The sequence below is a fragment of the Eretmochelys imbricata genome, chromosome 8, assembly GCF_965152235.1.
Source record: "Eretmochelys imbricata isolate rEreImb1 chromosome 8, rEreImb1.hap1, whole genome shotgun sequence".
Lineage (NCBI taxonomy): Eukaryota > Metazoa > Chordata > Testudines > Cheloniidae > Eretmochelys > Eretmochelys imbricata.
Genome location: NC_135579.1, coordinates 91,662,112 through 91,688,280, shown reverse-complemented (window position 1 = coordinate 91,688,280; position 26,169 = coordinate 91,662,112). Strand labels below are relative to the sequence as shown.

Genomic DNA, 26,169 nt, shown 5'->3' with positions numbered 1-26,169 from the left:
AAAAGTTGTTTTCCAAGTTGTAAATATATGTAATGTCTTTAGACTTCAGCAGAACAAGCGTCTTGTCACTGCTGTCTGCATTATGTTATGGTGCATTGACAATGGATGTATCTGTCTGCTTGACCTGAGCACCCTTTCAAATATTAATGGAAAGAAAGGCTCTCCAAGGGAAAGTGTTATTAGCAATCAGAGCAGCAGCTGCAATGAGTAGGCAGTAAAAGAGGGGAAAAAACAACCGCAAACTCACTGTATCTAGCTGTACACTCATCCTGTAAGTAAACCAAATACACTGCAAAAGTTTGTTTCAAAATCCTGCAAAAAACAAACACAAGCTTGAAGTCTAGTTAGATTGTATTATACAAGAAACCATAAGCTACTTAATGTAAACTATTCTGGGCCCAAACATTGTCATTGTGTCTCCTGAAACCCCCTTCTCATTTAAAAAAAAAAAAATCCCCATGTCCCTCCCCTTTCTGCTTGGTTATTTATCTTTTCTTATTTAGACTATAAACCAGGGGTGGGTAAACTTTTTGGCCTGAGGGCCACATCAGGGTTGCAAAACTGTATAGAGGGCCAGGTAGAGAAGGCTGTGCTTCCCCAAACAGCCTGGCCCCCACCCCCATCTGCCCCCCCCCCACTTCCCGCCCCCCTCAGAACCCCTGACTGCCCCCTCCTGGGACCCCCCTATCCCCCCCCGGGACCCCACCCCCTCTCCAATCCCCCCTCTCCGACTGCCCTGACCCCTAGCCACACCCCTGACCCCTGACAGGCCCCCTGGGACTCCCACACGTATCCAACCCTCCCCCTCCCCCCGTTCCCAGTCCCCTGACCTCCCCCCTCCCCGAACTTCCACTCCCTGTCTCCTGACTGCCCCCCGGAACCCCCTGCCCCTTATCCAACCCCCCTGCTCCCACACCATGCCGCTCAGAGCTGGAGGAGCTCGCAGCCATGCCACCGTGCTCCCTGGCAGGAGCAGCAGACCAGAACGCTGGCGGCGCAGTGATCTGAGGCTGCGGGGGAGGGTGGACGGCAGGGGAGGGGCTGGGAGCTAGCCTCCCGGGCTGGGGGCTAGCCTCCCCGACTGGGAGCTCAGGCGCTGGGCAAGACGGTCCCGCAGGCCAGATGTCCATAGTTTGCCCACCTCTGCTATAAACTCTTTGGTATGTGATTTTTGTCTCAGTTTGTATGCATATCCATTATTTTTTCATGTGATGACACAGCTTCCAAATTGTGCCAGCCCCAGAAGTGGTTCAATTTAACAGGGCTTTGGAAGCTTGTTTGCTCACTTCTTTTAAAGGACTTTTCTTAAATCTCTTCCCCATAATATTTCAATTAAAATATTGAAACACAGCTAACTCATACACCTCTTTGCTACAATATTGGGATTGAAGAGCAATAGACATCTTGAGTCTCGATGCATCTTTTCTGTCTGCACATACAAAAGCTTTTCCAGCTAAAAATGCAAGCGGTGACCATATTAGTGACTGCAAGCTGTGCTGATGGGTTTGCTGCTTGGATGACTTCGGCTGTGTCCCTCTGATTAAAGATCTGGAGAGAGCAGAGTGCCATTGCATTTATTACGTTTGAAAACTGGGGATGAACCACTCACAGCTAGCAAAGAATTTTATCTATAAAGTTTCTCCTGTAAGGAGTTTCTGGTACAGCTCTACCTTACCTTATTGTACCAGAAAGTCAGAACCAAATAACAGAAGTGATCAAACATTATGTTGCACAGAATAGCTACTTCAAAGCAGATGAACTGTTCTCCAGTTAGCTGTCACATGGTACCCTATAGATTGGTATTTATACAGGCGATGAGAATCAACAGCCTCAAGAATAGCGATTCATCCAATGTAATAGAAGAAGCAGCAATACTGGATAGTGTTTGACTTTCCAGTGTGGTCCCTAGCTGTGAGCTTTCCTTACAGTGGAATTGGGTTATGGATAGCCAACCCAGAGTTGCTGAAACTAACAAGCTCTTCATCTCCTTTTACACCCCATTCATTCTCAGCAACAAGAATCTAGCACCGTGCTTTCAATTAGCCCACCATTAAAAGCACTGGGAAGTCTCATCTCCAACCCTGCAGTTGGCAATCCCTATGGCAAGAAGAGCCCTGTGCACTGGTGCTGACATCACCTAAAAAACCAACCACAAATATGAGGCATAATGGATCCCCCAGGGTCCAGTGAGTGAGAGTGAAGGGGTTGTAAAATGAGATGAAGGGCTTGGACATTTCATTGCATGTATAGAGTTGGATGAGCCAGTCATGACCATAGAAGAAATACAAGGTGTCTTCAGCCTTTCCATTTCTACCAAGAAACAAATCCCAGCTCAAAAACTAAAGTGCAGTGTGAAAAACTTGTCTCATACTTTCTCACCTCCAGATAGTGTTAAAAACTGCATTACCGCCCTTTCCCAAAACTTTTGCTGATTAGACAAATTGCTGTAATTGCAATGAGGAACATAGAAGTCCCATTGTATTAGAAAGTTTTTCACGCCAATTTATGATCTTTTCCACTATAAAGTTGACAGTGGTCATTTAAAACAGCTGTTTCTGGCCAAACTCCAAAACACAGGCCTTAATGCAGTGCTATTTCCCAACAGCCTTGTTAGTTAGTTACATAAACTTGTAATAGCATATGAAAAGTTCACAGTTGTATTATCACTGTGGTTTTTATTTAGATTCAGCACATGTTGCTGTTGCTTGGCTTTCTCCAATAATGAACTGGAAGAAATTCAGCCTGTAAACATAGTTTGTTTGTTTTAAAAAAAAAAAAAAAAAATCACCTGAGCATTGTAAAAAAGAAAGTATAATCTTTCTGGGAAGCAGAGCTCAATTCAAGCATTGCCTCTAGTTTATGTTAAATAACATTGTACCATACTGAGTAGCAGTGCAATGCTGTTTTCTAGCTAATATGGCAAATGGGGCTTGTCTTTGTGAATCCCAAGTACTGGAAACAATAACTATCTTGGCTGGGATTTTCAAAGGAGCCCAGCAGAGAGAGGTGCTCAAATCCCATTGGAAATTCAGTGAGAATAAAGCAGCTAATTCCCTGAGGCTTTTTTGAAATACCCAGCGTTACCCCCTAGTGGGTGCAGTTTGCCAGACAAATTTTGAAATGTTACTTGGCAGTAATCTGGAAAAGTAGTGGAAATTTTACTGTGATAGCAAAAATATTTTAATGTATTTTGTTGGGAGGTTCTGTAGGGCTTTGCTTTCCAGAAAAGATCAAAAATGGGCTGATGCCAAACACTTTATTTCTAGGTTTGACATTCTCCCATTCCCCCATTATTATTATTTTTTAAACTTCCTTCTAGGCTTCTCCCGGTTTTGGTACTTCTATATGGGCAAGTCCATATGTCCAGGAAGTTAAAACATTCATTCTCTTATTTTTAAGATGGCAATGACCCAGCCTACTCTGCAGCCCAGATTAAATACTCATTTTAAATGGTTGTCATAAAATAAGCAGCTAGTTAAGTGTAGACTGAAAAAAAGGGGGAAAGATGAGAGCATTCCCAATGTCAGTAGGAAAAAAATCTTTCAAGCTGATGCATAATAGCAAAGAGTCATAAACACCACCCTATACCGGAAACCTACTGACCGCTATTCCTACCTGCATGCCTCCAGCTTTCACTCTGACCACATCACACGATCCATCGTCTACAGCCAAGCTCTGCGATACAACCGCATTTGCTCCAACCCCTCAGACAGAGACAAACACCTACAAGATCTCTGTCAAGCTTTCTTACAACTACAATACCCACCTGCGGAAGTAAAGAAACAGATTGATAGAGCCAGAAGAGTTCCCAGAAGTTACCTACTACAGGACAGGCCTAACAAAGAAAATAACAGAACGCCACTAGCCGTCACCTTCAGCCCCCAACTAAAACCCCTCCAACACATTATTAAGGATCTACAACCTATCCTAAAGGATGACCCAACACTCTCACAAATCTTGGGAGACAGGCCAGTCCTTGCCTACAGACAGCCCCGCAACCTGAAGCAAATACTCACCAACAACCACATACCACACAACAGAACCACTAACCCAGGAACTTATCCTTGCAACAAAGCCCGTTGCCAATTGTGCCCACATATCTATTCAGGGGACACCATCACAGGGCCTAATAACATCAGCCACACTATCAGAGGCTCGTTCACCTGCACATCCACCAATGTGATATATGCCATCATGTGCCAGCAATGCCCCTCTGCCGTTTACATTGGTCAAACTGGACAGTCTCTACGTAAAAGAATAAATGGACACAAATCAGATGTCAAGAATTATAACATTCATAAACCAGTCGGAGAACACTTCAATCTCTGTGGTCACGCAATCACAGACATGAAGGTCGCTATCTTAAAACAAAAAAACTTCAAATCCAGACTCCAGCAAGAAACTGCTGAATTGGAATTCATTTGCAAATTGGATACTATTAATTTAGGCTTAAATAGAGACTGGGAGTGGCTAAGTCATTATGCAAAGTAGCCTATTTCCCCTTGTTTTTTCCTACCCCCCCCCCCCAGATGTTCTGGTTTAACTTGGATTTAAACTTGGAGAGTGGTCAGTTTGGATGAGCTATTACCAGCAGGGGAGTGAGTTTGTGTGTGTATGGAGGTGGGGGGGTGAGAAAACCTGGATTTGTGCTGGAAATGGCCCATCTTGATTATCATGCACATTGTAGGGAGAGTGGTCACTTTGGATGAGCTATTACCAGCAGGATAGTGAGTTTGTGTGTGTGTTTTTGGGAGGGGGGTGAGGGGGTGAGAGAACCTGGATTTGTGCAGGAAATGGCCCAACTTGATTATCATGCACATTGTGTAGAGAGTTGTCACTTTGGATGGGCTATAACCAGCAGGAGAGTGAATTTGTGTGGGGGGGTGGAGGGTGAGAAAACCTGGATTTGTGCTGGAAATGGCCCAACTTGATGATCACTTTAGATAAGCTATTACCAGCAGGGCAGTGGGGTGGGAGGAGGTATTGTTTCATATTCTCTGTGTGTATATAAAGTCTGCTGCAGTTTCCAAGGTATGCATCCGATGAAGTGAGCTGTAGCTCACGAAACCTCATGCTCAAATAAATTGGTTAGTCTCTAAGGTGCCACAAGTAATCCTTTTCTTATTGGAGGTACAGTTGTTAGACAGAAATGGTCAGGCTTATAGAGGGGCAATATATATATATATTTTAAAAATTGTTTCCTGGTAGGGAGTGGAGGGAGAGGAATGTCTAATGGTTTATACTTAGTGTGGTGAAGAGGAGGGAGGTATGGTAACTTGCTCAAACAGACGTGAGAGAGAGCTGGGTAAGCAAGCCTTGCCAAAAGCACAAGCTTTCTGCCACTTATGCATTGGCTTCAGCCTGCTTGCCTTGACCCTTTACACTGACTGAGTTTCTTATTGCTTCAGTACTGTGAGATAGTGACTGCTATTGACATAATCAGTCAGCACTCTTTTATCTCTGACTAAAGTGAAAACCTGGGGAGCCTTCCATCCTAGAGTGCTTCACATCATATAGACATACACCACCACTGAAAGGCAGACATGTCTTTGGTGTGAGTCAACAATCAGGTGGACAATATGCACGCAGTATCCTACGCAAACCGTGGAGGAGAGTTGGAATAAGGACAGTGGTGTAAAATTATGGGACATTTAACATCCTTGCAAAATGGAGAGACATTTATTTTTAAGGTTATATTGGCAAGATGAGCATAGTGTGTAAATTGCATGAAAGTTGTTCTGACCTTGAAAAAAATGAAGGACTGTCTCAACCCTGATGAAATGCTTCCAGGAAATCTATGAACAAGTTGATGTTGGGCAATATTTTGCATGAAGTGGTATCTTCGAACAGGTTTCTTAGTGGTAACCGTAGTAACGGATGGCAAATGTGCTGAATTTTCATTTGCAGCCACTGTAATTCAAACACAATCCTCAAACCGCTAAGCATCTGCTCCAACATCAAAAGACGATGATAATTAATTTTAATTTTAAATAAAATTCCTGTTTTAATCAAGGAAATTTCTGGGAGTGGAGTGCAAAAAGCAATTTATTATTAGCTCTGTGATTTTAAAATATGCTCCCACTTTGAATCTGCTTTGAAGTGGTCTCTGTTGAAGTATTAAAGTGTTTGAATTTGTACAATTACAACAGGGATAGATTACAAATTGTGACTTTTTGCAACCCTGTTTTTTCCCCCAAGGAATGATTGTAATTTTTTATTATATGGAATAAAAATTACCGTCTGTTTAAAAGGACATACATTTGTAAACCTGATGATGGTGTTTGTAAGTTCAGCAGAAACTATTTTTATGTAATTAAGTAAAAACAATTTTATAATATTGATATTAAGATTTATGTTTAGCAATGTTTTAGAATTATAACAGCATTTCTCACAAAGATTTTAAGATGTATGCATTATCATCAGGCTATACATTTTGCGTCATGAGCTGTAGGTTATGCTAGCTTTCATGTTGTTAGTGCTTATGTAAGACTTTGACCATTGCTGGTGGGAGGGGGGAAGGCTGTATAACCTGAATTAATAGTAGGCAAAAATTGCCAGGTTTCTTAGACATCTTAGATTTGCTGATTAATTCTCATATGTGAGAACTGCAGTGTACCATTGTGAAAAGAAAAGCAGGAAGAAATGTCCTTGCCTAATATGCTGTACTGGTACAGTAATACATGCTTGGAAATCATGATGTGAAGATGAAAAGAAAATGTGATGCTGCTCAATTACTTCAGATTTCTGGCATGGCCTCCTGCATGCATGGGTTGGTGACGCTGGTCATTGGAGCGCAGATGTTAGCATATTTTCTGAGTGCTGCGAAGCTTTGAGGAGGGCCAGAAGAAGAGGCTGAGAGAGTCTGAGTGAGGGATTGTGATCAATACAGAGACCATTTTTTTTTTTGAACTTTATGGCTGCTTTGGTTGAAGATAAAGTAAATGAATTCACCAACCTTTGCATGTAGGATTTATCCGTTCAAATGCCTATGATTGCATTCGCTACTTTCTGCTCTACTGAAGGTTGTTGATCTAGCATTGTCTTTCTTTCTGAGTAATCGGGATATCCTGGATTTACATGTTTAACCCTTTGAGGGATAATTGACAAACCATACCCAGGTTTTTCCTCCAGATATTTACACTCTAAAAGTGATTTTATAATGAATATTTGTCTAATGTCTTATTCCAGTAATTAAAGGAAAGAAAATCTTGTGCCTAAGACACTGGAACGTGGGAGATCTGGGTTCACTTCCTGGAGCTACCACAGATTTCTTGTGTGACCTTGGTCATGTCACATAATCTCAATCATCCATCTGCAAAGTGAGAATGATGATGTTTCCTTTTATCTGTCTTGTCTTTTTAAACAGTCCCTGTCCCAATGAGCTTACAGGCTACAGTTATGGAGCACCTAGCATAATGGGATCCTGATCTCATTTGGAGCCTCTCTGCACTGTTGTAATATAAATAATAAAAACATTTTTGTTGTTGATTCATTTGTACAGCTTTTTTTAAAGCAAAACTTGAAGTCTCCCTTTTTTTTCTGTGTGTCAAATACTTCTTTAAAACAATATAATAGCTGCAGTTTCCTTGGTTACGTTTTATTAAGATCACAAAGGTGTTTACCTAATTTCATCAGCCAATTTTGAATGTCACCGAAGACATCCTGTAGCAAGGCAGCATGAATATCTGTCAGCCTTCCATAAAAACATCTTTGATAGTTGCAAAGTAATCAGTCGTTTTAGGAACACATAGTCATCCAAGAGGAAAAAGATACTTTAAATTATTATTTGAATATTATCTTTGAGTAACAATGTATTAATACCTAATGGATTTTGTGTTTTGTATTAACTGATTCCCCACCTCTCCTTAAAATCTTGCTAAGTTTGTTTCAGATTTTCAGAAATGTATATAGCAAATATGAACTGAAAAGAAAAAGCTACTTTACTAACACAGGTAGTAGATACAATAATGTTACCTATATGCCTGATAGGTGAATGCATTAGACATACCATGGGTAGATAGTAGGAGCCTTTTCCTGAAGAGATTTTGAAATCTTTTTTTGAGCAGGAAAAGAAATACCCATGCAAAACGCCTTTTAAAGGATGTATTTTCATTTCCCATTTATTGTTCTCTAATACTATTGAATTGCTCAAACCCTATTGAACATAAATTAATTTATTTCCAAGGTGACATGCCATGATCCTATATTAACTAATAAGGAATGCAAACAGAAATGAAAAGTGTGCCTTTCTAGGCGCCTAATGTTTTTACATAGGATAAATATTTTACTAATAAACTGTACTAAAAGAATCCTAATACATGAGGCAAGGACGAACTCAAAAAATAGTTTAGCCTTTGTGTGTGAATGTGTAATAAACTGATTCTGCCTTTTTTGATGTTTCATAGAAATGAAGATGCAGTTAACCAAATGGCTGTTACTCCTTTCCCATTACCTTACAGCTCCCAGTCTTCCATTGAGGTAAGATGTTTTTTGATTAGGGCTTACTAAATTAGATTAATCCTAATTAGTACAACATACATTCAAACACCTTGTCTGATTAATCCCTGAAAGCGAATATGCATCAGGTGGGAACTTGACCAAATGTGTGTGTTTCCCCTTGTTTTTTAAATGAAACAATTGGCATGGTGCTAGGTGACAAGATATTGTCTTAGTTACTGTGATACAGCAGGAAAATAAATCATTGAGCGAAAGCCTTGCTGTCTCCTGTCGCAATTATTTTCTGAGAGGGTTGAAAGTTTTGTGGGGGGGTGTTGCCTGGAACACAAGTGAAATCTCAGGGTCCTCCCAGAGAAGAAATTGTTATTTTCAGTGGGAGAGACACAGGGAGACACCTTGTAAGTGAAGGCCAAGACGTCCCACCAGGTTTTGATTCTTTCACAGGCATTAGGAGTAAATCTAGGTAGCTGAATTTAGAAAATAAATATTGAAGGCCTGGCGAATGCCCACTGAAGGCAGTAGAACTATTTCCATATTTATTATTTGCATTACGGTAGAGAGGTAGGTCCCAACAATGATTGAGGACCCCATTGCACTGAGCATCATACATACAGTCACCTGGCGAAAGACCATCCCAGCTTTCAATCTAGATAGCCAAGATACTCAAGAGTGTAAGGGGAAACAAGCCTGGTGAAATAACTTGTCAGTTTGGCATGACCAGGAATAGAACCCAGGTCTCCTGACTCCCAATCCTGTGACCTATCTATTAGACTATGTGTACGATTTATGGCTATACTATAGACTACATTTTTGTAGTGGAAATGACAGTATGTTACTTTATCTGGCGTATTAACATGGCGTTTTAGTGTATAGATTCATAATATGCAACTAAAAGCATATGGATGTTTCTGATTGTTCTCCAACAGTAGGAGCTTCCTCAGCGTGACAGTGCTGTTCTATATTATGGTTGTTGCATCACCCCTAATGTGACTCTTTTTATCCTTTTGAACTTTATGAATGCATTGTGCTTACTGCGCAATGCAATCTGGAATGTTACCACATCGTTATCAATTTGATGTCTCCTCATAATAATATAACTGAGAAATATGGTACTTATTTGTAGATATAGCACATGGCTAGCCTTGCTGCTGCTTATTAATGCTATGTCTTCTTGAGCTAATAAAGCAAAGCATGTTTTATGAGTCAATTGGGGCTTGGTCTAGCCTTGAATTGTTAAATTCTGGTCATTGGTACATTTGCTTTTTGATATTTTAATAAGCATTATTACAATCATGCAGCCTTAGCTCATGCTTTGAAATATTAGATGGAAGTTCTGGAGCATGCTTTTTGCAGTTTTCAAGTTACAGTAATGTTTAAGGCCATTTATTGTACATCTGTGATGCAATTCAAGTGCTATTATGCTGTACAGAAAAGCCACATTAATTAACTTTTGTTTCAGGGGAGCTCTTTAATTAAAACCCTGGGTTTCATTTAGCTATTTTGTAAAGGAAGAATATTTCTTTTTGAACTGAAGCTTCATGCTCCATTGGGTCCTGTTCCATGCGGCCAGAATCCTTGTTAGTCTGCGGTTTCTATGGACCAAGCCTTTAGGTTCACTTTAAAGTTTTCTTGGTCATTTTGTGATGACCTCCGCACCTTCTGTTGTCCCCTACACTATATCTAGAACTCCTCCCTTCTTATGTTGGTAAATAGTAAAGGTAAGACAAGTAGTAATTTCAGCTGCTGTGTTCTTGCACCCTCATGGTATTACCTGTTATCCTGCCCTTGAAGGGTTCATTCCTGTGGACCTGATGTTTAAAAATCTTCACTGAAAGGCAATATAAATTTTGAAGCACCTTTTTGCAAATGTACATTTAGGGGAGAGAGGGAAAGGTTTGTCATTTTGCTTGAATGGTTGAATAGCTCAGGAACTGGTGATAGGTATAGAGCCTTCTACCTCTAGTTCTCCATTTACAATCTAATTTAAGTCATCAGACTAGAAGTTGTTGTTTTCATGTGATAGTTGTACCATATCCCATGTAGCTCGGTTTGGTAGTCTCATTCCAGGTTGTCATGGTCAAGTGTCCATATCACCAAAATCTACTACTCTGCAGGAACCAAAGAATTCTGTCCCTTTTGCTATTTGACCCTTAATAGTAGACCCAGGAGATGGGTAAAGTTACATGCACTGAAGGGACGTTTTTTACCTATTCTGTGGCTAAATGCAGGATTTTCATTTCTAGGGCTATCCATCAGACCTTTGACACCACTTCAAAAATACTTCAGATGGTTGTCATAATTATGTAGGGCTTTATGCTGTAAATTAATTGTTCATATCTTGAAATGTAGACTATATTATGCACTTTCAGAGGAGACAGTAAGTAGATGTTTAACAATACGTGTGGCTTGTAGAATTGTTTTTTCTTATAAAACAGGCCTGGAGAGACAAGGTGGGTGAGGTAATAATTTAGCAGTATGTCATGATGCCTACATAACTACAAAATACTATTGCTAAACAGAATTAATGTTGATCTCTTCATTTTGATTGAAGTAGTTTAATGAGAAAAATGGCTGACTAGTAAACACTCCTGTAACATGGGGACATGTTTATTTCTGTGAAACTATAGGACAGGACCACAATAGACATAGTACTGGTACCAAATGAGCTAGTTAAAGCAAAATATAGTGTATAAGTCTAATAGAAGCTTTGTTTGCAAGAACCTTAATATTATCATAAAGCCACCTCTTACATAATGTTTTGTCACTGGGATGAGGCATTGTTTGTGAATACCGAATGGAGTGAGCCTCCTAAAGAATGAAGAGAAGTAGATTACCTCTTCAGATCGCAAGATGGCCATTTGCATAAATCCCGTTTTACCTGTTCAATGCCTAACAAGAATTCAGAATAGCCTGGTAAAGAAGTCTGCTAGTGAAGATCTTTGCAGGAAATTGGATTGGTAATATACAGTCAATTTTGCTTTATAAGGAAGCGTATGCTTGTGATATAGAGCAATGACTTGAATTCATTTGAACGTTAAAAAAAAAAAAAAGAAGAGAGAGAAAACAGCCCTAAAAACCTCTCTTCATCTTCAGGAGCTGGGTAAAAGGAATACAATTCTCAGGTAAAAACATATCGCATGTTTGCTAGGGAAAGACAATAGAAGTAGAAATTTTAGCCTATACTCTTGGTTTGTAATGTGTTTTTTTTTTTTTTAAACATAATAGTCCTTTCTTACACATGTGCTGCATCATTTCCCAGTCATGATTATGCTCTCTGTGTATGTGGAAAGCACAAGTCACCATAATATCTATGCACCAAATACAAAAATTAAGTTTCAGCATTATTCTGGTAAGACCATTTTCTCTGCTTCAACTATGGTAGCATTTTATGTTCCATGGCCTCTTTTTGGTGGGAGACCTCTAAAAAGGGAAGAAAACTCCTAATCTGTTATATCACTGCCTCTCCTGTGCAAAGGGGGGGTATTGCATGTGCTCTACAGGAAGTAAAACGTGCTCATCTTCGCCTATTGCAGAAGGGAATTCTATAGCTGAGCACCATTCAGTAAAACACCTTTTCCTCCTGGTTCATGAGCTTCATCCTCAGTAGTGTCGGAGTTGTTGTCCCCTGAATGCTAATTACAGTATTCGTGATGTGTAAGAAGAGGTGGTCCTAATATAAATTCATCCTCGACCAATAAAGACCAGCACCTGCCTTCTGGAACTTGTAACACTGATTTTAATCAGTGGTGGTTCATTGTGGATCTTCTTCCTTATTTCAAACAAGCATCACATCACATAAATGCTGTCTAATTTTATCATGAGCTATTTAGGGGTAATGTTTTGTTTTTTAAAACAATCTCTTTACCAGGATCACAGTGGCACTGAACATGCAAGCAGTGAAGAAGATTGCAGCTCAGAAGTTGTCATGAAAAGCTTGACTGATGATGAATGTATCAAAACGGTAAGTGACGCTATCTTTAAAGAAACGTGTTTAGTCATCCACAAAATTCAAAGCTTGAAAAGTGCTAACATTATGGGTTTGTGACACTCCCAACTGTGGTGCAAGAGCATGGGAGACAGGGCAGACTGTTAAAACACCAGGGCACAAACCCCAGACTGGTCATGACTCCTAAACTTAAATTTTACCAACCAGCTGCATTAAGTGCAAACTCTTCAGCCGTATTAACAGCCTTAAACAAAATCACAGACGGTCCCATTGTATACTCCGGTCTGTCTTGTCACTAAGGTGAGGTATCACTGTGATAGATGGCCCTTAAACCCAAGGATCACAGCAATATTCATTTTACTCCTAGTCTCAAAGTACCAGTCACTTTCCCAATACCTTGGATCTCACATGGAAGACAACGCTTGTAGCCATTCCTATAATAAATTATATGAAGGTGTATTAAATAGGAAAAAGAAGCTAGAGTTATTTACAAGGTTAAAGCAAGTGAATATAGACACATGAATCAGTTAGGTTTTAAGTAGAAATAGAGGCTTCTATAACCAGCAAGCTCAATTTGTCCATTAGGGTTAACCCAGAAAAAGCAGATGGGGATCTCTTCCTTATGCCTAAGAAACTCTTTGCTTCTCAAAAATCCCTCCAACATAGAGATCCTTAGTTCCTTTTGTTTGGTGTTTTTATCCCTCTTCTGCCATATGCTCTCAGTTGCAAATTCAGTTGATGAAAATGAGTCATGTGAGTGGGGGAAGGATTGCAGAACAACTCTAAGAGCCTTTAGTACTCTTGTTGACCATTCCTCAGTCCAGATGTAGGATCAGAGTAGCAGCCGTGTTAGTCTGTATTCGCAAAAAGAAAAGGAGTACTTGTGGCACCTTAGAGACTAACCAATTTATTTGAGCATAAGCTTTCGTGATCTAAGATCCAACCACAGCCAGTCTGGTATCAATGGGATTCCTCTTTCTGGATGGGTTTACAAGGAGCTTCTCTCTTCACACTAATTAATGGCCCTCTCCTGTATGGTGATTCATGCAGTCATAGAGGCTCGTAATACATCCCTTCAAAAATTGCATTACAATATGGAACACAGATATTACAAATAAGATTAATGCATGCAGCAACTCACAAGCATTCAATAGAATCCAAACACTTTCTTACAATTCTAATACCTATCCTATCAACATTAACCCACAAGTGAGCCAGATTTCAGCTACAAAGATATCAGAGTTCAGCAGAGACATGGGGACTTTGGCATGAGCTGGTGCCTGGTCTGCCAGCATCACAGGGCCTCATTCTGTTTTCACGCGGTTGTAGTGCAATTGAGTTTTAGTGAGTAACTCCTGATTTATCTAAGTGAGAGGAAAATCAGGTATATATGATTTCCTACACCTGTTCATATGATTGAGATGTAAATACAATTTGTTCTATATTGAGGTACAGCAGTGGTATGCAGCTCCCTGGTCCCTCTCTTGAGCTATACTCTGCAACAAGGGATTCACATCTACTTTTGTCGACAATATCTTCCATGCCCCAGAAAAAAGCTTGTGGCTATAAATCACACTCATGTATATCCTACCTTCATAGATTTTTAAAATCAAAAGGACCATTATCATAATGTAGTCTGTCCCCCTGCATAACATAGGCTATAGAATTTCTGCATCAAATCCATAACTTCTGGTTTAATGTGGCACTGTCAGAGTGTGTGCTGTAATAAATATCAAACTCTGCATTGATACATGTTGGTGGTTTAATGTGTTAGGATTGTACGTTATCAGAAACCTAGAATTTCTGGGGTTGTGCCTTAATCTTCTTTCTAAGGCTCTGTTAGAGGTTAAAATCGAGAAATCCTAGGTATGCTGAGGAGTGACTAACCCACAGAAACATAAAATTTGTTGGGACAATTATTTTGTCCACCCCCCAACCATCTACCCCACACAACAGTTTAGTATAGTTCTTCAGCTAGTGCATTAGTTGAGACATGCTATTTATGCATAATCTATGTAAGGTATTTTCACTGAAGGAAATGGAGCTTTTTTGTTTGTTTTGGGGGAGTTGTTTTTGTTTTGCTTCACAAAGTCATTGGTTCTTGCAAACCTATTTGTTTTTTGAAAATATTTGAAAATTACCAACAAATACTTGGAAGTCCACTGAGTTTTTTCCAAAGAACCAGAAGTTGATATAGTATTCGAGCATTGAAATCAGCCACCGAGCTAATATTGGTTTGTTTGTATTCCTGATTGACAAAGCACTCATGGGTTGAATATGTGCATTTGAATTGTCCAAACCACCCTGGAATACAAATGAACTGGAGTTTTAATGCATGAATTCTAACTGTAAAAGCAAATTTTTGTTACTTTGCATGCCGTATTTGGTATACTGCAGCTGGGAAACTGAGATACAGATTAATATGAAAAAAATACACAAAGTCTGAAGTGGGTGAAAGAGATGAACAGTTAGGAGAAAATCTTGGGCATATATTAGGGAGTGGATTACAGTGCAGGAGATGAGGGCGAGAGATGTAGTTGGGGGTGGCATTTTGGAATTCTTTGAAAATGAGGAGGTGAAGTATGAGATTAATGTAGCAGAGTGGAAACTATTGTAGAGATCCAAAAAGGAGCCAGGGGGAAGATGTGGCTGGAGCAATTGGAAAGGAAGATTATGTTGGCAGCTGCATTTTGGATGTAATGGAGCAGAAAAGTTGGCAATTGGGGAAACCAGAGAGGACGAGGTTGTAGTAATTAAGACAGGAAGTTATGAAAGCATGAACTAAGTCATTTGCAGTAGGGGTGCACAGGAATGGATGAATGAGGGAAAGAGTCCAAAGAAAACAATGGAAAGATATGGGGAAAGAAGGCATCAATATGATACTCAGATTACAATTTAGGTGCTGGGAAGGATGTTAGTGTGTCAACAATGACAGAGAGCAAGAAGAGAAGAATTTAAGGGGAAAGATAAGATTGTTTTTATGATAATAATACCTAGCTCTTACATACCACTTTCTATCACAGATCTCAAAGCACTGTACAATGGAGCTCAGAATCATTATTGCCATTTTACAGATGGGGAAACTGAGGCACAGAGTGGTGAATTGACTTTCCAGAGCCAGGATTAGAACCCAAGTCTCCAGAGTTCCAGTCTAGTGCTCTATCCACTAGGCAATGTAGTCTTGATCCAGAATATGTTTGGTGTACATCCAATGAAGTGACTGGATTTATGTTGGGATGAATTTAGACCATTGAGTGTGAGGTCATTATAATAAATATATATATATCAGTAATGACCTCACACTCAATGGTCTAAACTCACCCCAATGTAAATCCAGTCACTCCAGAGTCAATATCATCTATCTATCTGTCTATCTATCTATCTATGGAGTTGTCAGACTAAAGAGAAGGTGAAAGATTAGGGACAGGGAGATGGATTTGGAGGATGGATATAGTGCTATTAGGTTAACCAGGAACATCCTGGCGGTTTCAGATGATGCTGACTCTAGAGCAAGGGACAGAATAGGCTGTAAAAATAGTGGCGACCGATTGGACAGTAAGCTGTGTAAGATCTTTATCACAATCCAAATTTTGAAAATTGCTTGGTGAATCATGGCAAATAACTCTAGAATGTGGAGTTGATAAAGGGTGTTGGAGATTTCAATAATATTGGCTATATAAATACTCATTTTTATAAGTGCCTTAACTGTTGTTGCTTTTCTCCGAGCCAGAAAATTATGTGTTCAAGTAGCAGTATGGGTCTTGAACTTTTTGCTCTTTGCTAACATTGCAGGTCTGTGCTCAATGGCTCATTCTTTAGATGACAAGTTAAGAAGAGATTCCTGCTGCCAGTCTCTTGGTGACTGTCAAGGCCAAAAGAAAAAGATGTCTTATTGCTGAGAACATAATATTTCCCCTATTGCCCATAGAGTCTCATCACCACAAGATCCCATGAAACTACTCATTATGCTTAAAGTTAGACAAATACCCAACTCTAATTTCTGAGGTACATAGGAACATGTGAATTGCCGGACACACGGTCCATCTAATCCAGTAACCTGTCTCCCACAGAGACTAGTACCAGAAGCTTTAGAGGAAGGTGCAAGAGACTCCACAATAGACAGATGTGGCATAAGCTCATCCCCTTTTCTTCCCCCCCAACCTCTATATTGCATCTAAATTAAGTACTTATAGCCCTGGATAATCTTGTTTTACATGTAAATGTCCAGTTCTTCCTTCAGTCCTCCTAAATTCTTGGCTTCAGCATCATGAACTAGCAAAGAAGTTCCATAGTGTAATTGTGTGTCATGTGTAAATAGTATCACATTACAGAATTAGAGCCTTGATATCTCTGGTTTTGAAGAAATTTAATTAAGAAGCTGATGTGACTTCTTTTTTTTAATAAAGTTACCCTTTTCCCTGTTTAGGATGTCAGAAACAAAGCTGACAAACAGACGTTGATGGTAGATCAGCAGGATTTGGTGGAGCAACTTCCAGAAAATGTATGTGTGTTTGTATTTGAGGGTGAGGTTGAGGGAGGGGAGTTCAATTGAAGAAATTTTTGTTGTATTACAATTTACGTAACCAGGGTTCTTCTATAACCAAGAAGAGATTGAATTAATTCCTATTTGAACACTGAATGGTTTAAAAACATCCTTCTCTTTAAATATGTAGAAATAGTCATGCAAGACTGTGTTAAGAATACAGTTTCCTGTTTTTAAAAATTCAGAATGTTGTCTCACACAGATAAGTCTCTTATACCAAATGAAATTCCATCAGACTTTCTTTGCAGGCATTTCTGGATTCACAGTATCAAACCTACCCAATTTGGCTCTTTTAAAAATATTAAATATTCTTAAACTGAATTGTTCTATTGCTAATCCAATTAATGTAAAGATTTTCATACTTTGCTTTAATCGATAGCTACAGCTGATTTCAGAACAGCACATGCTGCCTTTGTATTTTTTTATTTTAACAACTGAACTATTTTGATTTCTCCTTTCAGGTCCTCAATCAGTTAAAACAATCAAAGTCTTCAACCAAAGTACCCATCAGTTTACATGAGATATCTTTGGCACCAACACCTTCTTATCTTTCTCCAGAGACAGAGTTCACCAGCCACAGTGAGAACCAATTATTTCTTTCTGCAAGATAGCTTACATTAATGGCAAAGTTACCCAGTAATATCATAGCAAGTAGTGTCAAAATGAGCTATAATATCCTGCTATAACTGGGATTGTTTTAGTCCTCCTTAGGCACGTTTTGCTTTATTCTTTTTATTTTGATGTTCCAAAGGGTCAATCATAGAATCATAGGACTGGAAGGGACCTCAAAAGGTCATCTAGTCCAGTCCCCTGCACTCATGGCAGGACTAAGTATTATCTAGACTATTCCTGATAAGTGTTTGTCTAACCTGCCCTTAAAAATCTCCAATGATGGAGATTCCACAACCTCCCTAGGCAATTTATTCCAGTGCTTAACCACCCTGACAGTTAGGAAATTTTTCCTAATGTCCAACCTAAACGTCCCTTGCTACAATTTAAGACCATTGCTTCTTGTCCTATCTTCAGAGGTTAAGAACAATTTTTCTCCCTCCTCCTTGTAACAACCTTTTATGTACTTGAAAACTGTTATCATGTCCTCCCTCAGTCTTCTCTTTTCCAGACTAAACAAACCCAATTTTTTCAGTCTTTCTTCATAGGTCATGTTTTCTAGACCTTTAATCATTTTTGTTGCTCTTCTCTGGACTCTCTCCAATTTGTCCACATCCTTCCTGAAATGTGGCACCCAGAACTGAACACAATACTCCAGTTGAGGCCTAATCAGCACAGAGTAGAGCGGAAGAATTACTTTTCATGTCTTGCTTACAACAATTTAACAATTTTTTTTAATATAAAAAGGTTTGAAACATTTTCACCATTATTTAATACTCTTTTAAAAGTTTGAAGGAACTTTTCTTTCCATATCGATTTCCTGTTCCATTGGTAAACAGTAGGGTTTTTTCTCCATTGTAGTAATAATAATAATTAATAACTACAAGAACTTGATCATAGATTGTTTAGTTTTTGTTTGCCAAAAGGATGGTCATCAGTAATATCAGAAGTGCTCTTGTGTCACAAATATCTTGGGCCACTGTTGTTTTGGATAGTTGCCTTTTGCAGCTGCAGAACAAAAGTGTTTCAACAGTGCATATGAACCATGTCTAGTTCTAAGTGACAAGTTGATTTAAAAAAAAAATCCTGAATTTAAGCTTGAAAAATTCCCTGTGTTTCATTGTCGTGACACTGCGTTGTCACATCCAAATGCAACATGTTTTGTCATACTGATCAAAATCACACAAGTCACATCTCAATTCTGAAGTCAATTTCACACCAGATTCTAATAGTTCTAAACTCAGATTCTAATAGTTAGTTCTAAGCTCAGATGTTGTCTTTACAGTATTCCTCCAACATGACTGTGTAGGGATGTTGAGAAAGTTTTTGCTCTTTAATTACTAATGTGCATCCTTATTAGATCAATTATATGTACATTTAATATTGCTGACTAATTTCTTTTTCTTTTAATGTTTTTAGGCAATGTACTGCAACCTCTGTTGCCAGTGGATCCAGCCACATGCCCAATTGTTCCTGGGCAAGAGATGACTATAGAAATATCCAAGGGGCGATCAGGCCTTGGTCTCAGCATTGTTGGAGGGAAAGATACTCCACTTGTGAGTTTATTGAGCTATTATTCATTACCTTAATTAAGAAGCAGAAAAAATAAGGAAAAGAAAATTTAGAAATAAGCAATACCATATATCCAGTAATCCTCTGCTAAATTATTCAGTGTTGTGAATGGCATACAGCTGCTTTCATAATAAATTTGGTAGTTTTGCCTGATATGTAAGATTAAATATGCATTATTTCCTTTTAAATTGACAGTTCTATATATTTTCACTATCTTCCATTACCATCATAATTGTCTATGTACCCCATTTTCTACAATTTAAGCCATATAAATTAAAGGTTTTGATGAGTTCCCATTGCTCACTTTTATTATTCCTAGAATGAGCTCTATTTATTTTACACATAAGCCTTCTCCCTCTCATTTTAAAAAAGTAATGAAATTGTAAATTATTTAATCTGAAACGTCCATGACTGGACCACAAAATGAATGTCACGGCTTCGCTTTGTGCTAATACCTACATACGTTAGAAACATAAATGCTTATTTTGTGCTCTGTTTAAGCAGGACACCTACTAAGTCCCTGTCAGTACCACCTGAGGCTGGACACAGATTGACAAAGATAACTTTATTACTTTTGTGTGTGTTCCTTTGTTTAGTCTACCCCTCCAGCCATGCTGCTTAAAAAGTTTGATTTTTTTTTTGTCAGTACCATCCCATTTTGTATTGTATTCAGCACCATTAAAGTATATCATCAATATGCAAGTTCAAAAGGTTAGCTAGCCTCAGAGGTGAAAGTAAGCTGGTATGCTCTGGTATGGCGTACCGGCAAGAGCTGGTGCGCTGTACCGGGACCGGCTTTCCCAGACAGCAATTTAAAGCCCTGGGGTAGCGGCGGCAGGGTGGTGGTGGGGATTTAAAGGGCCCCGGAGCTCAAGCCACTGCTACCGCCCTGGCCCTTTAAATCCCTGCTTGAGCCCCGCTGCCCAAGCCCTGGGGTAGCGGCGGCGGGGATCTGAAGGGATTTTAGAGGGCCGAGGGCAGTAGCAGCGGCTGGAGCCCCGGGGCCCTTTAAATTCCCGACAGAGCCCAGCTGTCGCTACCTCAGGGCTCAGGCAGCAGGGCTCCGGAGGGGATTTAAAGGGCTCAGGGCTCTGGCAGCCACTACCACAGTGGAGCCCCAGGCACTTTTAAAGCTCTGCCAGAGCCCAGAGCCCCGGGACAGCGCTGGCAGCCAGGAGCCCCCAGGGCCCATCAGTAATTTAAAGGGCCCGGGGCTCCACTGTGGTAGCGGCAGCTGGAGCTCTGGGCCCTTTTAAATCGCCAGTGAGCCCTGGGGCTTTCAGCCACCTCTGCAGCTGGTAGCTTGGGGATGTTTTAAAGGGCCCTGGGCTCCCAGCCGCCACTACTGCAGATGGAGCCCCGGGCCCTTTAAATCAAGATTTAAAGGGCCTGGAGATTTAAGGCCACGCCTCTTCCGGTTGAGGCCATGCCCCTGCTCAGGACTTCGGAATACCGGTAAGTCCCCTAACTTACTTGCACCCCTGGCTAGCCTAAACCTTTTCCTTCTTTGTGCTAGGTGATTTGCTATTTTAGTTCTTCACTCTTTCTCGGAGAGATACAAGACTATAATTTAACAGACTGTCAACATGAAATTCTTAGTGTCAGCAAATTGAGTCTAGAGTTCTCTGTATACAGCTCTGTTGCAGTCTGCCTGAGCATTGAGTCATCTTGAATCTTGCCATAAAGTGCGTTAAGCTGATAGTGTTGCTTTGTAATCTCTTTACATATGGTTATTACTCTCAGCAGGTACAACTTGAAATATTTCAGAGGAAGTCGCATCTTAAGCAAAATATAAATGAGAGGGAGAGAGATGGATCGGCACAACTGGGTGATTTTGTTTTATAAAGTGTAGGCCATGTCTTGGTTTTATAATATTAGAACCCAGATCTGAAGTAGTTCAGAATTTTGGTCCCATTTATCTGAAGCTCCAAAATGTGTAGGGTTCCAATAAATATATTGAGCCATCTCTCTGCTTCTTCATTTAAATGTTTTCAAATTCCAAGTGACATCCTGTCATAAATAATCCATTGTAAATCTTTCCTGAGAATTTCATAGTAATGAAATACATAAAGTTTCTGCCGAGGGGCAAACAGAATTAAAACAAACACCACTGTGCTGTAACTTCAGTAGCTATTATAGACTGGGTTCTGTGTTTTGTTAGATTATTTATTAAAGTGTCAACCTAGAAATTTGTAAAGAAAACAATTTATAAAGTTATCAACTTGCTTCCAGCAATAGGGAAATTCATCTGTATGAAGTAAATTTTCACACGTCTGACTTTCTTTTTTAAGTTACAGGACCTGCCAAAATGAATCTTAGCTGGTCTTCATCTTGTTCATTTTGAGCATTCAAAAGCATGCCGTATTACTTCATAGTAAACAAGTTGCTCTTATTAGACCAATTTACTGTGGGGACTGGTCTGGTCTGCTAATTTGTCTGTGGGGACCTACGAGATTCTTTCTTCAGTTACATGCACACAATCTCTCTTCGCTTCAGTGGGACATGCATATGCATAACTACAGACAAACTGTAGCCCTAAAGGGGCCAGATCTTCAGCAGGTTTATTTTACTTAGCTCAGTTAATAGAGCTGATTTACACCATCAGGTGACCTGGGCCTCAGTATTTTGATGCCATGTTTGTCACTAGGGCAAAGAGATAATAATTGTTTAGTAGTGTGATGGTGAAAACTGAGAGAATAATAAAACAAAACCAGGAGCTGGTGGAGGGAAATACCACCTGTGTTTGTTAGGAAAATTTCTCCTCCTCCCTCTGGCTCTGTGGGATATAAGGTGAGAACAAAGGAGTGGAACTACTGGTAGCTAATTAGTATGTCCCATGCTTCTTTTCATCCTTTGCTTTCAATTCTGTGGGATAGGTGGGTAAATTGTATATTTGTAAAGCCAAAATAACTGACTGGTAGCTTCACTACTTGAGAGTTATTTGATACTCAGAGCCATAGATATCTGCAGCCACTTCAGTCCTATTTATGTGACAGGAAATTGTGCCCACGGCCCATAGTTTTCCATAGTGTAGGGCAGTTAATTTGAAGCTGGCTTGCACAACATGGTTGTATTTGATACTTTAAAAATATTTTTTTTTTTAAATGCAGCCAATGGGAGTTCTTGAGGTCAGGGAGCAAGGGAACAGGAGCACTATCCTGTAGGCCTCCATTTACTCTGTACACTCTCATGTCTGAACGAGATAGGGAGTTGATGTCTTTCATCCCTAGAGTATAAATGCTACAGGTAGAAGGTAGGAATGAGATACCTATTGTAGGTGTCCCAGAGATGTACTCTATATGGGGATAGGCAAGCAATGGTAGAGCAAGAGCAGGCTTGTGCAAATGGCACTTCCTTTCACATCGAAGCGGCTGAAAAATTCCCCTCTGCACCACCCTCTCAGAAAATGAGATAACACATATTTCTGCTTTCCTTTCCTTCAGAGTTACAGCTGATCCTCCATGTGTTTTGTGTGTGGATAACTTTGTGGAAACGTTTTGAGGGGGGAATTATGTAGTCATTTGAGTTGTGAAGAATAGGTTTTTGAGTGATATACCTTGGCTCACAATATTACTGTGATGTGCCAATATCACAGCTGATACACGAAGAGCTTGTGTATTTTTGCTAGGGCTGTTAAATTAACCTAGAAAGAAAGGTAGGGTAAGAACGCGAAGACCTAGCCCAATATGTTTTTAAATACATTTGCAGCCAAAATTATTTAATTACTCATTTGCTGCTCTGTTTTTTTTACTGTTAACCCTAGTGAACCACAACAGTGAACAGTCATGGAGTAGAAATGTCCAGTTAAAAATTATTTTGAAGCTCCTTTAAGTTTATGATATACTGCCAGTAAATCTGGCAGCCCTGCAAAAATAAGCACCACTTAAAAATGAAACACATTCTATGACTTTTAAGTTATAACCTTGAATATCATCAAAAGTCACAAACTAGAGGCATTAAAAATATGGCAGAATGTTGCAGGGAGGTTAATTTGCACAGGAAATTAGAATGCAGTTTCTTAACTAAGATATAGTCGACTGAAAAGAAGACCTTAATATTCTGTTTAAAAAAACTTGTCAATGCATTGTAATTGAGTATTCTGGCTGCACTCAAAGGGGAAGCAGGAGTGCACCGGGCAGAACTAATGTAATTATTGGGAGGACAGATCTGGAGAAGTCAGGACTGTCCTTGAAAAAATTGAAATGTCTGTCAGCATTTTTGCTGGGACTGTCTTCTCTTCTTGGTGCTCTCCTGGCATTTAAGGAGGAGTAGTTATTTCTTTTCATTCTGAGGGCTGGTTTTCCCACTTATCTTACATTGCAACTCTTCAACTCATGGTCTCTCCTTTATAGCAGTTAAATTCAGCAAGCCTCTGTGTGAATTTGGCCAGCAATGAATTCTGTAAGAGTAGTGTGGTAAGGCTTCTCCTTTCCTTCCCAATAAGTCATATAAACAGTCTCCTTTAACTTAGGGTGTGGGAGTAAAGAACAACAAAAGAACCTTAGGAACCCCCCTGGCATTACATAGCACCTACTCAAGGCCCCATACACCACAGCAACATTAACCTAAATTCTGTGTTAAAGGGCCTGGATTCTGTGGTGTGTGAGGCTGGAAGTTCTGTGACAGCTTCAGATAAAGTTTTAAAAATGGAGCATTTTTATGGATTTAAATATGAAAATGAAAAACACAACCAAAAGGGTACTCTGTTAATCAAATTTGGTATTAAGTTTAATTTTATGGTGCCCCAACATTTTTAATTCTCAATTTACCGAGGAGCACTCTTGAAAATGCATACAGTATCTTCACTGTAGAATTTGTTGGAAAGAAGTCAAGCTGCAGGGATTGGTACCAGGTAGGGGACCGTTTGGGGCTTTTAGCACCCTGAGAAGCCTTAGGTTGGTTTACGGTGGTGAGAAATGTTTCTGCTAAAATGTTCAGCAGTGAAATAGTTAACACGGTTGACTTTTAAGTTGGCATCATTAAGTTTCAGGGTCAACACCACTTTGAAAGCAAGTTCACACCTCTTAAAGCCATTTTTTCAGGCTGTTTGCAAATGACTACATCGGTTACACTCAGTTGAAGTTTTGGAGGTTTTCTGTACAATCCCTAATAAGAGCTAGTGCTAAAATTTATTTTTAATGGAATACATTTGTTGAGTTACTCTACTGATGAAGAGAATACTATTGTTCCCCTGAGGATAGTAGTAATATATTGCTCCTAAATATTAGACTATTAACACTTTGTACCATTTCACAATGAATGAAACTATAAACAAAAATGGCTATAGAAATCTTACGTTTTAATTATTTTTTAATTATCCAAGAGAAGAAGCCGATGTGGTTTTGAGGGTAAAATATTTAATTTTAATTTCTGAACCATGCTTTTATAGCCATCTGATGGGTGTAACTAAAATGTCATACTTAACTGATAGGTGCAGTTTGAACACTGGAAGCCAGAAGTTACTTCTAATTATGGCTTGGAAAGTTCTGTGGATTTTCAGGAAATCACTTACTCCCTTTTCACACCTAGTTTTCCCTGTCTCCAAGATGGGGATAATATCTACCTCTTGGGTTGTTTCATGAATTAATGCTTTTGATGTGATTTAAAAGTAAAAAGTTACAAGTGCTAATTATTATTACTAATGAAAGTTTGGGTCTGGTTAATGACACTAGAGATTTGTAGGCAGTAAAATATTTGCCACTTGGCTCTGACTGATGTTGTTATAGCTATACCTGGATATCAAATATATACATATACAAGCATGCTACTGTGATACTGTATCATATGTGGAAAAGAGTACTTCTAAAAATGTTGATCAGTCTCATGAGTTGACCTGTTCCGAGTCCTTAGATTAACTAATGCAATTGGGAACAAAAAGTAGTCATAAAGGCATCATCCTCTTGGCCTTTGTGAATTCTTAATGCATCAATGAGGTGGTTTGTTTTTTTTAAGTCTGTGTGAATTAAGTATCTGTGATCATACTTCTGGGATTTACATAAACTTCTTAAATACTATGTGCTTTTGGGGGGCACCATTAAAGTTAATGGGAATGTTTACTGTTAACTTAAATGCGAGAATTATCGGGCCCTTTGTTTCCATCTCTTTGCCGAATGATGTGCACTCAGGGAAGGAAGACATAAGTTCATCTCATTCTTTTTAGTTTTCAGTCTATGAAGTATACTGCTAATGAACAGGTAGTCAAGGTTGTCAGTAATCATTAAATAGAATTATACGGTAGATGCTTTAATCTTTGTGCCAGTAGGTAGAAACTTTGAAAGCTATGTTTAAATAAGATACTAGTCTCATTTAATATTGTTAGCACCCTCCTATAGAACCTTGTTTAAACTTAATGTAATTTCTCTAAACTTTAACTTTAAAATATGGTTCTGTAGGAACATGCTAATGGAGATAGAAAACTGTAAGTTGATAGTGCCTTTGATGTTTCAAGCAGTTAGAAAATTCTTCAGCATTCTGGATAGTTTTGCCTCGGTGTGGGCTAACTTAATTAACACAATGGTTCAGATGGGCCAGTGTAGATTGCAAATTGTAGTGTAGATTGCAGGTATCCCATATAAGTGAATTAATTGTGAGTTGTTAGTCTTATCATCAAATTTATAAAATACGAGGCAATTTGATATCAGCTGCATTAACGCCTTTGACTTGGAGAATAGGATTGGTTTCTTGAATGGATAATGTAAAAATGAGATTGGTGGGTTCATCCTTGCTCCTAATGAATATTGACCCACAACAAGAAAACTTACATACAAGTCATCACAAAGAGGAGTCAAAATAAACAAGTGTTGCAGATCATATACTTGATAGCCTTAGTAAACTGTATCCTTCACAAGAGCTCTATCTTGCCAAGAAGTGTCTGCCTTTAGAGGGTCAGTCACTTTCAAGAACACAAACCAATGACCAAATTTAAGCTAAAGCTATTCAAAAGCAATAGGACATCTCAAAAGTGACTTCAGGAATAGCTGTGCTTCACAGGTAGCTGAAGCAACTTGGCATTTGGCTTCATGTCTCATACACTTTCATGCAT

The 26,169-nt window shown here is 39.3% G+C and overlaps 1 protein-coding gene across 3 annotated transcripts in view; it reads left to right on the top strand.

Moving 5' to 3' along the window:
* The window catches only part of PATJ (PATJ crumbs cell polarity complex component), a 216,242-nt gene that overhangs the window by 148,797 nt on the left and 41,276 nt on the right, over positions 1-26,169 (top strand). For all 3 annotated transcript variants that reach the window (XM_077824427.1, XM_077824426.1, XM_077824425.1), the window contains 5 exons: positions 8,406-8,478; positions 12,326-12,418; positions 16,830-16,904; positions 17,408-17,525; positions 18,975-19,111. In XM_077824427.1, the coding sequence (XP_077680553.1) occupies positions 8,406-8,478; positions 12,326-12,418; positions 16,830-16,904; positions 17,408-17,525; positions 18,975-19,111 (496 nt within the window). The remainder of the gene's footprint in view (positions 1-8,405; positions 8,479-12,325; positions 12,419-16,829; positions 16,905-17,407; positions 17,526-18,974; positions 19,112-26,169) is intronic.